The 13,424-nt window shown below is 45.5% G+C and overlaps 1 protein-coding gene across 1 annotated transcript in view; it reads right to left on the bottom strand.

The window, feature by feature from the left end:
• LOC311226081 (nebulin-like) overlaps window positions 1–13,424 on the bottom strand; it is a gene marked incomplete at its 5' end in the record, with an annotated part of 144,572 nt that overhangs the window by 94,001 nt on the left and 37,147 nt on the right. The window contains 3 exon segments of the mRNA XM_084311458.1: window positions 3,216–3,422; window positions 4,024–4,335; window positions 4,505–4,612. Coding sequence (XP_084167584.1) covers window positions 3,216–3,422; window positions 4,024–4,335; window positions 4,505–4,612 — 627 coding nt within the window.

Here is a 13,424-nt window from a genome sequence, read left to right on the forward strand (position 1 = left end):
TGCATGCTTACCAACTGTCCGTCTGCAACACTACTATCACCAACATCTAAGAAGGGAGATCCCCCCTTGAATGGCCCTTCTAAGGTTTCTCTCCTCCACACTGCCTGTGGAGCTTTTTTCCCTATTGTTAGGTTTTAGTGAGTTTTTCCTTACCTTCGCGTGGGGTATGTCTGGGAGTGCTTGCATTCTTTCATTTATTTGCATTCATCTAAAAATGTTTGGACCTTATGGTGTTCTTGTTCTGTTCTTGACTTATTGTTATGTTTTCTTCTTGACTTGTTTAAAGAAGACCTGTACGGCCCATGGGGACATTAACGTGTGTTGTCGGGCCCTATAAATAAATTTGATTTGATTTGATTTGATCTCGCCCATTGGAGGAGGCTGGGTATCCTCACCATTGGGGTCCCCATGGGCAGCAGGCGCTCACACGTTGCGGTCTTCACCGACACCTCTCTCACGGGTTGGGGAGGGACGTATCGGACCCACGCAGTGGGGGGCAGCTGGACGGCGGTTCATGCTGGCCCATCTGCCCCGCACATCAATGTGTTGGAATTGAAGGCGGTCCTCCTGGTCCTCAAACGGTTCGACCACCTGGTGTTAGGCGAGCACGTTTTGGTCAGGACAGACAGTGTGACGGCAGCTGCGTATATCAACAGGCAGGGTGGGACTCGTTCCATCCACCTGCACCGGGCGGCGGTCGAACTTTGGCTATGGGCATCTCGCAGGCTGCGCAGTCTGAGGGCGCTCCACATTCCTGGTGCAGAGAATATGGGCGCGGATATGATGTCTCGGGGCGGTCCTCGTCGCGACGGGTGGGAACTCCGCCCCGACATAGTCAGACAGATCTGGGATCGGTTCGGGGAGGCCTCGGTAGATCTGTTTGCGAGCCGACACTCTCACAAGTGCCCCTTGTGGTTCTCGGTCAGTCGAGCAGATCATCCCCCCTTGGGAGTGGATGCCTTCTCGACCTTTCCATGGCCGCCCGGTCTTCTGTACGCCTTTCCTCCTGTACAGCTGTTGGGTCAGCTGTTGGAGCGGATACAGAGGGAGTGCAGGACGGTGATCCTGGTCGCGCCGGACCGGGGCACGGCAGTGTGGTTCCCGGTCTTGATCCAGCTTCTGGTCGCTCCTCCTTGGGTTATTCCTTGGTCGGCGACGGCCCTCTCACAGCACAACGGGTCACTGTTCCAGTACCCGATGTTGGGCCAACGCCTGTTGGTGTGGCTGGTGGGAGGGTGAGTCTGGAGAGGATGGACCCTTCTGTGGTTGGTACCATCCGGAATGCACATGCTCCCTCCACTGTCGCGCTTTACGCGGGCAGATGGCGTATGTTCCAAGAGTGGTGTAACCCCTGGATGCTGTCCTGAGTTATCTCCAGTCTCTCCTTGGTAGACTGTCGGCTTCGACGGTGAGGGTATATGCGGCGGCTATATCCTCCTATCATGAGGGGTTTGAGGGGACTGTCTTGTTCAGCCACCCTCTTGTGAAGCGTTTCCTGCTTGGCGCTCGACGCGTTAAGCCGGTGCAACGCTCTTTGGCTCCGACTTGGGATCTTCAATTGGTCCTCGGTCGGTTGTCCTTGGCCCCGTTTGAGCCGCTCGAGCAGACGCCGTTGGGACAGCTGTCCTTCAAGACCGCGTTCCTGCTGGCTGTCACCTCCGCTAAACGCGTGAGTGAGCTCTGTGCTCTTTCGGTACGTCCAGAGTGCCTGTCTTTTCGGGCCGATTGCGGTGCCACTCTGCGACCTAATCCTGCTTTCATGCCTAAGAATATCCGGAGTTCCTTCCGCTCCCGGGATATTGTGGTTCAGGCGTTTCGTCCTCCTCCTCACACTAGTGAGTTAGATGCGGGCCTTCACCTGTCATGTCCGGTCCGTGCTTTGGGAATTTACCTCAGCCGTACTCAGGACTTCAGGGTTACCGACCAGCTTTTTGTCTGTCACGGTGGTTCTCGTGCCGGTAAGGCACTGTCGAAACAGCGCCTGTCCCATTGGTTGTGCGAGGGCATTGCCCTCTGCTACACGTTGGCTGGGCAGGATCCCCCTGGGGGCGTCAGGGCGCACTCCACTCGTGGGGTGGCTGCCTCTGCCGCTCTCCTGGGTGGGGCTTCGGTGGAGGACATCTGTGCTGCAGCTTCATGGTCCTCCCCGGGCCCCTTTGTAAGGTTTTACCTCATGGACATGACCGGGGGTTCTGTCTCCCAGGCGGTTCTGGGGTCTGTGGCCTTTCCTGCTTCCCGTCCTTTGGTCGGGTAGCAGGAGTGTGTGGGTATGGGCCACAGTGTCTTAAGTCACACGTGGTTCCGCCTGTGCTGTGTGTTCAAGGGGTTCTAGTTCCTCCTTGCTCGCACTCCGGTGGAGTTGACTGCGCCCCCCCTTCGTTAGGAAGGATGGGGTGACAGGACTCCCCAAACCCCTTGATGTGGGCTTACGGGTCCTCAGGGGGTACATTGGTCGGGCCTCGCGTCCGCTCTTACTCATATCTCGATAGGCTTAAGAGCGGGACGCGATAAGCCAAGTACGATATATAACGATAGGTTATGTATATAACCTAGTTATATGAGTACTGGCTGAGCGTCCCGCTCTTAAGCGGCCCTGAGTCCCCTTGAGGGATCTTTACTGGAAACGAGATTTTGGCGAGGAAGAGTGTATTGGTGACCATGCCTACTGTCTTATAGGCTACGCCTCCATAGAGGCGGGACCCGGCAGGTGTGGGTGTACTGGTTTTTATTCGTGATGGAGTACAATAGGTACATGAGATGAGGTATATCTCGATAGGCTTAAGAGCGGGACGCTCAGCCAGTACTCATATAACTAGGTTATATACATAACCTATCGTTAATTTTGGTCCTTGGACTCAATATTTTAAATAGCTACTAAAGTTAACCAAAACTATTTTGGTCCTTGGACTCAATATTTAAATAGCTACTAAAGTTAACCAAAACAATTTTGGTCCTTGGACTCAATATTTAAATAGCTACTAAAGTTAACCAAAACAATGATGGTCCTTCGACTCAATATTTAAATAGAACCTAAAGTTAACCAAAACAATGCTGTATACACCATATATACATGTATCTATATCTGTATAATTTATCTACTTATATATCTGTATATATATACCTACACTTTGTTTCGTTGTACTGTACTTGTGCTGTGCAATGACAATAAGATTGAATCTAATCTAATAAAATGGTCTGATCTGAGGATACTGCACCTTGTTCATGATCTGGTTGTTGGCAGTGGCCAGGGCCACGTCCATAGAATCCATGAGCTTGCTGAACTTGAACGTGGATGGATGAGTGCGGTATTTATTCTCACTCTGAATATCACCTCCAACCTTAGCTGTCTCCACTGCCAGTGAGCCAATAGGAATCCATCCCATTCCCCTGACAAAGCTTTGATACTCACTCTTGTACTGGTTCTGAAGGAAATCAATAGAAAAGGTATTACAGTACAATGAATACAAATCCAAGTATTTCTCGTGTATATGGTGTAATTCTACCATGCATGTGCTTCACAAAAACAGCAGCTGAATAGTAAACCTTTACGTACATGTTATGGGATCTAATACTATGAATTAAGGGAAACATTTAAAAAAAAATGCAAGATTATGTCTTATTAAGATTAACAATGGATTTGCTGAACCACAATTTTTCAGTTTTCAGTGCTGTGATATGGTTTCAACTTGACATTAGAATTGTAAGGTTAGTTTGCTAAATCCTACAGATTGCCAAGATTAGCCAAGCAGAAAGACTCACAATATACAAGCTTTATAATACAAAGGGTATAGCAATTTAGAATAGAATCTAACAAATTGCCTAGATAATTATGATGAATAAGTAATTGATTTTAAATCGAATTGTGACTCCAAGAATTGTATTCAAATCAAATTGTGAAAGTCCCAAAGAATCCCACCCCTACTAAGGACCCCTACTAAGGTACTGATTTCATCAGTTTTGACAAGCACTAGATACCTAGTGCAAAGATGGCTAAATCAATCAAAATAACTCCTCTATACTCACATCACTGACGATGACCTGCGCGTTGCGTGCCAGTGCCAGATTCATGGCATCAGGGAGGAGAGAGTAGGCGTGCCGGATCTTCTTGTAGCCAATATTAGTCTGAGCAGCTGAGGTCTTCTTGGCAAGAGCCAGGCTCATCATGTCCACTGGAGAGTGGTACTTCAGCTTGAGTTGGTGGTAATCCTTTGTGTAGTTCTTGTCACTCTGCATCTTGGCCACTTGCATATAGTGAACCAGCATGGGGTCGTCCTGGATGCTGCGGAAGCCAACATGGTGTCCTTTGGCCTTAACGTAAGCCAGCTTGTACTTGTACTATGGAGAGAGAATAAAGTAAAATGGGGAAAAAATAGATTAACTGTTGATTCTTCATGTTTTTGTACATGAAAGCAAGCTAATATAGAGTAGATAACTTGATTATAATTAAAAAAATAATGATGAATTGATACAGTAGATAAAAAGAATAAAGAACAGGTTTACTCACATCACTGGCAATACGGGTAGAGAGCTTTGCTGCTTGAATAGCAATAGCATCAGCTCTGAGATCATAACCCTTCTTCTTCATTGCTTCATTGCCAGCTTTGTACAGTTTCTAGGATGGAAATGAAAAACAAAATTTGAATAGAAAAAGGAAAGAAAAGTAGCCTAATTATTTGTAAAAAGATTTTTTTACATATTGTTAAAGTTGAGGTAAAGTGAAAATACATGTTCTGAGTTTGTAACACCACAGACAAATTTGTTATTAACCACCCAGACAAATGTATATGATTAAAAATTTTAACAATTATAAAACCCAGCTCAAAAACAGCTCAGACCATTTCTCAGGATTGTGGGAGAGCGGTCAGATCATTGACAGTTCTCAGGAGTATGACACTAATTGTTTTAGCATTTTCCATTCACATACCTGACACGGTTAGCATTACAGCACAAACACACCAGTCGCGCGCGAAGGCAGGCGGGCGACCAGCGCTTCACTTTCGCTCCCATGTTAATGGACATAGCTGTGCCCATAGCTGTGGACGCGATCGTTTCCGCTTTGGTTGGATTCAGAGGCGTGCGCCATGCATATTTTCACAGAAATACACTCAATATCTGCATTATTACCACACATATAGATGTTGTTTAACCAGCTAATGTGTCTGTATCTTTCCCAATACAAATAAACCATATTACTATACTTTTTCAGGAGTACAGTCACACGGACTTCCTGTTCCGTTCCACAGCGCATGGCTGGCTGATTTTTCGGTGCTCGGCAACCAAGCCACATTATCCCTGAATACGTTTTATTTTGTATACCATTTGATTTTCCAGAAGTTAGAATTATGTCTAAACATAAGTTGGGAACCCTGAACGACTGGATAAGGATTTCATCAGGGCGATATTCCGAGAGGAAACGGACGCTATCTTGGCTAAGCTAGCTGGCAGGGTGGATGCATTGCAGGAGGAGGTGGCCGCAATAGACACTCGATTAACCATGGCGGAGGGAGATATGTCCGCGGTCGTGGAAGCGGCTGAGACCAACGTCGCGGGAATATTAAACTTGGAGGACAGGCTACGTGATTGTGAGATGAAGGCGGCAGATCTGGAGGACCGTGGTAGGAGATGTAATGTGAGAATATATGGTCTGCCTGATGAAACGGAGGATGACGAGCCGATAAGGTACCTCGAGGAAATTATCCCAAAATGGTTCCCAAAGCGAACTCGCCCTGAGATCGAAAGAGCGCATAGGATCTTTAGACCCACTACCCAGGTGAAGGGCGGACATGCAAACCCTCGCACATTCATTTTCTGCTGCCTGAGATTCCAGATGAGACAGCATATACTGAGAGAGGCCAGACAGAAACCTCCGGTTGTGAATGGCCATACATTGAGATTCGCCGCTGACTTTAGCGATTACACAGCTAACCGTCAAAGAGCATTCGCAGGCGCTATGGATCTGGCACGAGAGCGTGCGGTGGAAGTGTTTCTGCTATTCCCAGCAACGCTAAAGGTGAAGACGGGTCGGGGAGAGGTATCGTGCAACCGGCTGTTCAAGTCACCATCCAAAGCGGAGGACTACATTCGAAGGAGCGGCACGGTCGCTCCGACGGGGGGGAGCGGACAGGCCGTGGTGGAGCATGCGCCGAGCGACGGGCAATGAGGGGCTGGAGCGAGTACCTGAGGCTGGCTTCACGCGCGGCCTGCTAACATGCTAGCTATCCAGGCTAGCGACCCTATAGGAGCGGAGAGGATTCCACGTGTGGGCGGCTAGCATACAAGCTAACCAAGCTATCGACCCCACTGCACGTGTGCTGATAGCACACCGGCTAGCTAGCCGGACCAGTATTATGGTAAACACGTTCGACCGCGGCTTCCTCAATCCTCAAGACGGTAACACTTGACTTCTCTATACGGTACTGTTTCAATCACGAACATGATTACGGACTAATTGAATGTAATTCAGACGCCCTATACTCTTATCATTTTTTTCATTATTATTTATCTCTTGCCCTTTTTATCATCCAACACTTGAACTATCCAGTAAACGGCGCGAGGATTGTTACGTTTGTTTATTTTCTTTATTCGGCTCTAACCGGGCGGGATTGAGATCACAATCTTCACTCAAACAGACTGAATATGCTTATGATCCATCCATTCGAGGGGGTTGTTCCGCTTTGCAACGAACTGTATGCGGGTGGCAGGTCGAGGCTATCCTACCGCTGTGAACAATGTTGTGCATTTAACTCTCTTTGTAAAGGCCGAATGAGTGTTTTTTGTTATTGATTATTATTAGTATTATTATTATCATTATTTTTATCAATAGAAGGTTACAATTTATGGGAATGTAATGATTGAGGGGAATGTTATGATTCTGTGCAGCCTGTTGGGTGGACTCTGCTGCGCCGTGAGTGGATCACCTGCACCTGTCGGGTGATCGGCGACGGCGCGGCAGAGATCATTAAATAGGTGATAGGAATCAGCTGTTGGGCGGTAGTCGATGGGGAAAGCATATGATTTTCTTACCGCTTCAGCGCTTCAGGACGCTTTCGGAAACTGTTTAGATTACACTTTAAGCAATTAGACCAGGTTATAGGACGTTTAGGATCATTGTGATCAACCCTCCCATGTAACCTATACTTATTCTAATTAAATCGGGTCACCACATCGGTGTCTGATAACGGAGCTTAATGTGTGGAAAACTATTTCTTTGGACGTTGAGCGCGTATGGATTCACTCCCCGTCTACACCAGGAAACGGCGCCGGCATGCTGCCGTTACACTCTTTCTTATCATAACAGAATACAAGTCTGTCGCCGACGCTGCGCTGCCTCAACGCTGACAGCACGGTAATGACCGGGGTTTGTTTCCACAATGGTGTTATTTTGACATGTGTTAAGAGTACATCACTTTAATCAAGTTCAGTTCGGACGAACTATGTTTCATGTGCCTTTATCGTATGCATAATGTTCTATGCACTGAATTCTATATAGACATAGATTGATACTCTGTTGAGAAACGGGGGATTCCCCCTATTCCTAATTTGTTACAATATACAATTCTGGTTAGAATGGTAAAGTTACATAATGTGGTCCTGGTTGCTGTGACCCGGTCACAGTGCCAGGTGATGTTTGATCGACATCGGACAAGATATTTGAGGGGGGGAGGGGGGGACACAGGGTTTTTTGGTTTTTATTTCTTTTTGCTCGCTCTATTGTATGTCTGCTCTCGCCCAACAGGACCTTAGCATGGGGTTGTGTATATGTTGTGGTGCTCTACTTTGGGGGAATCACGTTCAATCATACTGCAACCTGGTTGGACTATGGCTAACCTAAACATCTTGATCTGGAATTCAGGGGGGCTTAATATTCAACATAAGCGCACAAGTGTACTTACATGGATGAAAATACAGGAGGTCGATGTGGCTTTGCTGAGTGAAACGCATCTTTTAAAGGCTGACAGTGCTAAACTTGCAAACAAATTTTATCATAATATAAGCTCCTCCTCTTTTAGCACTAAATCCCGGGGAGTAGCCATAGTCGCTAAGCGGAAGCTGAATATTAAACTATTAGACGTGTGGTCGGATGCTGAAGGACGAATCACTATAGCGAAAATGGAATACACTAACAGGAAAATTGCTCTTATAGCGGCATACGCCCCTAATGTGTATGACACACAATTTTATACTGCACTCACTACAGAGATGCTGAAATTACCTGAGTACTCATTCATAGTGGGTGCTGATTTCAATGCCATGTGGGATCCATTGATTGATAAATCCGGAGATGCTGTAACCCACGATCAGAAGCAAGCTTCCGCGGCCCTACGTGGCTGGTCTAAACATACAGGGTTATGGATATGTGGCGGTTACTCAACCCAACCTCGCGAGACTACTCTTTCTTCTCCGCGAGACATAAAACGTTCTCCAGAATTGATTATGTCTTCTCCTCCCCTAAGCTATTTGATAGTTTTGACGTTGACTTGAAGCCCATTGCACTGTCAGACCACAAATACATCCTCCTTAAGGGTTCACTCAGCAAAATGACGTCTCGTGCCCCTAGATGGCGCTTTAACTCAACACTGCTGAAGAACGAGGAATTTAATCTACAATTTAAGGAGAAGCTCATTGAATTCGTGCAGTTTAATGCTGGATCGGTACAGGACCCCAGAACTTTGTGGAATGCGGTTAAGGGGTTTATTAGGAGTAATACCACGCTATTTGCTTCTAATCTCCGCAAGGGGCGTCTCTCCAAGTTGTTGGAATTGGAAGAGCTGCATAAAACAATGATGTCTTCTATGCAGCGCAAATATTCTAACCGACTGGAGCTCCAAATTAAAGTGGTGAAAAAGGAGATAAACTCCATTTTAAGACAACAGTCTGAATTTCAAATGCACAGAACAAGACAACACTATTACTTTCATGGCTCTAGACCAAGTCACCTACTGGCTATGAGGATACGGGCCAGCGATCAATTTGCAGATATCCCTGCCATTAAGAACCAACAGGGGGAGATAACCACCAACCCCAACAAAATCAATGATACATTTCGCTAATTTTATTCCAACCTGTACGATTCGGAAGTGGTCTTTGATCACGCCTAGCTGGAGGACTATCTTAGTCAAATTAACCTACCACAAATCTCAGAGGAGGACGCAAAGCGGTTAGCTGAACCTATCACATTGGATGAACTCAGGGAAGCAATAGACCTGTCTCAAACCCGGCCCCTTTTCTTGATCCTCCAATCACAGCTGTCGCTTACCTCTGACTTCCTCGTACAAACTTTGTTTGTACGAGGAAGTCAGAGGTAAGCGACAGCTGTGATTGGAGGATCAAGAAAAGAGGGCAGGGTTTTGAGACAGGTCCATTGCGGACATGCAGCGGGGCAAGGCTCCTGGTTGGGACAGCATTCCACCGGAACTCTATACTGCGTTTTGGGATGTACTTGGTCCCTTATTACTTTCAATGATTTTACACTCAGTCGAGGAGGGCAATTTCTCCAGGGATGTCAATATGGCACTTATATCTGTTCTACTCAAGAAAGATAAGGACCCCACTGAATGTGGCAGCTATAGACCCTTAAGTCTCCTCTGAGCCGATCTCAAGCTATATGCTAAGGTGCTAGCCATCCGACTTCAAAAGCATATGACGTTTCTGGTTAACCCCGATCAGACTGGCTTTATAAGAGGCCGACTGGTCACGGATAATATCAGACGGTTACTACACGTGATTGACGCCAGTAAGGATGTTGCAACCCCTACGGCCGTCATGTCCTTAGACGCGATGAAGGCCTTTGACAGACTGGAGTGGTCGTATTTATGGGCAGTGCTAGGAAGGATGGGATTGGGCGAGGGTTTCATTCACATGATCAAAGTCCTCTACACAGATCCCTCTGCCATGATCTTAACAGGGAAGCTTTGCTCACCACTATTCGCTGTTTTGCGCTCTTCTAGACAGGGTTGTCCTCTTAGCCCAGGACTCTTTGCTCTTTCACTCGAACCTCTAGCTCAGTACATAAGACAATCCCGGGTTATATCCCCTGTGTCAATTAAGGGCACACATCACCATATCAGCTTATACGCGGATGATGTACTCCTATTTATGCAGAACCCAGCCGTCTCTCTGCCCTACCTTCTCCAAGTAATAGATGACTTTGGCAGCCTATCTGGATTTAAGATCAACTGGCCAAAATCAGCCTTCCTTCCACTCAACGAGGCTGCGAAGGCAACCCTACTTCCAGCAAATATTCTCATGGTAGATCACTTTAAATGCCTTGGGGTTGAAATATTCCCGACTGTTAACCAGACAGTAAAGTATAACTACTCCAGCTTGGGTGACAGGATTACGAAGGATTTTGACAGGTGGTCCAAATTAAAGAATTCATTACAGGCCCGCGCCTCAATAATTAAGATGAATGTCTTACCTAGAATACATTTTATCCATTGTCTCCTCCTGTTGGTTACTGGCAAAAACTGCACTCTGCTGCATATAAATTCGTCTGGAATAACAAACGCCCACGCTTAAAGAGAACCACTGCACAGAGGAGTAAATTGGACGGGGTTTTTTTCCGGACTTCAAGTATTATTTCCAAGCATACTCTCTAAGATCTCTTATCACTTGGTTTGACGCTCTAGCGGCTGTTTCCTGGCGTCCATTGGAGGAGGAGATGGTGTCCCCACACAGACTTCAAGATGTCGTGTATACCAACATCTCAATTAAACAGTGCAAATTACGATTTGGCCCTCTGATCACACATGTGATCCAGATTTGGCGTGACACCCAGAGAACTCGCACTAACCGCCATAAATGGCTCACGCACTCCCCACTGTTCAATAACAATTGGCTCCTTATTGGACAACGACCCATTAGATTCCCCAGATGGGAGGGGAAAGGTATCCATGTATTGAGGGATATTTTCAACGACTCTGGTATCCGGTCTTTTCAGGACCTATCCAACGAATTTGATCTCCCCGGTAGCTCCTTTTTCTTTTATTTACAAATGAGGGCAGCTCTAAAGGCTCACGGAGTCCCATGGGACGCTCCACTAGAACGACACCGGTTTCACAAATTATTTTATGACAGAGAGACATCGAGAGGCTTCGTCTCTGACTTATATCAGCACTTACTTACAGCCTCATATAAAGACCTACCCTTAGATACGATCTGGAGAAAGGATATCCCTGAGTTGGATATAGATTTTGATTGGGATGCGGTATGGGAGACTATTAGGCTATCATCACGCAACCCAGATCACCAACAGATCCATCTAAATTGAGTTCATAGGACTTATTTGACCCCCAGGCGATTGAACCTAATGGGTCTCAGGCCTGACTCTCGATGTACCTTGTGTCCAGACGGTGCCATTGGAACATATATGCATATGTACTGGGAATGCCCTCCTGTTGAGATCTTCTGGAAAATGTCACCACTCAGTTATCAGAGATTTTCTCTCTAACCATACCGGCCTTGCCATCTGTTTTGTTGTTAAATGACGTTTCTCAATTGCCGACCTCTGTACAAGTAAGGAGACTCATTTTGGCTGGTCTGACGGCTGCCAAAAAACTGATTGCCTCACGCTGGATACAACCAGATAAGTTATGTCCGAAGGTATGGATTCTCACCTATCTTGATGTTATTTATTTGGAGATTTCCACTGCACGTGTCATAGGTGTTAATGAAGCCTTTTTTACAGATACCGATATACCGATATTGTCCAACTCTTAATTTCCAATAAACCGATATCAACCGATATCAACCGATACCGATATATGCAGGGTTTCCCCCCCCCCCAAAAATGGAATAATTTCAGGTAATTACATTACATAACTCTTGTTGTGGAATTAACACAACATTATGCATACTTTTGACAATAAATAAAATCAGAATTTGTTCTTACTTGCTTGCCTGGGTAAATAAAGGTTATAGAAATGTTAAAAAAATAAATAAAAAAAATCGGACATCCCTAAAAAGAACGCATATGACTCTGGAGGTTGAGTACTGAAGGAACGTTATGTGGTTGTCTCACGTTGGGGTCCTGGGGCAAGAGGGGGTGGGGGGGGGGGGGGGGAGAACAAGCGAATATTCATGTATGTTGGTGGTTATGGTGTTTTTTGTATTTTTGTTTTATTTATTATTTTTCATTCAATGTTGATCCTAGGTATATTTTCTGACCCCCTTCTGATCTGGGTCTGGTGATCGTGGGCTCGGACTGGGGGGGGCCGCGGTTCGGGGTCCCTGCGGGTCGAGGCACTAAAGAGGCGTGGTGCTTTGGCTCGCGGGGGGGCCGGGCTGTGGGTCCTCCGGGGTTGTGGCTTGCGGTTGTCGGGCCTGGAGGTGGAGGGGGCTCGGTAAGCCCTTATTATAGTAAATATTTTATTTTATTACCCTTTTACTGTGTGACAGCTTATTTTGACTGGTTGTGTATCCAATACATAATCTGTCTAATTTATTGTCTAATCATTGTGGTGTTAGTTTATGTTCCTGGATGTCTGTTATGTATTATTGTCATTATTGTGTTGTGTTGTTTCTTGTTTGAAAAAATGAAAATAAAAAAAGATTTGATTAAAAAAAAAGGAGTACAGTCACACTGATCATCATTCTAAAATGAATTCTAACATTCGAATTAATTATATAATAACTGGTTATACATGCAAAATGGACAATAGAACACTGGAACTGGAAATCTTAAAGAAATCTTCAAACAGGGACTGACTTCGCAATATACTAGGCCAGGGGTCGGCAACCTGCGGCCTTGAGGCCGCATGCGGCTCTTTAGCCAATCAGCTGCGGCTCCCTGGCCCAAAAAAAATAAAATTAATCGGTCATACTGTGACACTGAAATGAAAAAATATTTCATCAACTAAGATATTTAGTCAACAAAAGGCTTACCTGTATGCCTGATATGTGGTGCGGAATTTGCGAACAATGAAAAATTTACTTTTTATTTTATAGATTTTCCACAAATAAGGGAAGGACTCTAATAGAGCTGCATAATTCAGGGTTTTATTTCAAAGTAGGTCTACAGATGCCAGTGTTTTTTCTCCTTTTCTGTGTTTTATTTCAAAGTAGGTCTACACATGGTATTCTTTTTTCAAAGTGGACTACTTTCTATTTTATAAATGTTCCACAAATAAGGGAAGGACTCAAATATACCTGAATAGTTCAGGGTTTTATTTCAAAGTCGGTCTACAGACACCAGTGTTTTGTCTCCTCTTCTGTGTTTTATTAAAAAATAGGTCTACACAGCCAGTATTTTTTCTCCTCTTCATAAGAGTTTGAGGTTTTCCTTTGTTATAACAGGTAAAAACAGCAATTAAAAAGTCAAAGTTTTTCTTTTTGTTGCTTTATAATCCCATTAATGCAACAAACTGTGTGCTATAAGTATAAAGTATAATACATCGCAAATTACTTTGGGTATGCAATTGTCAGGC

Source organism: Notolepis coatsorum (genome assembly GCF_963971535.1).
Source record: "Notolepis coatsorum genome assembly, chromosome: 3".
NCBI lineage: Eukaryota > Metazoa > Chordata > Actinopteri > Aulopiformes > Paralepididae > Notolepis > Notolepis coatsorum.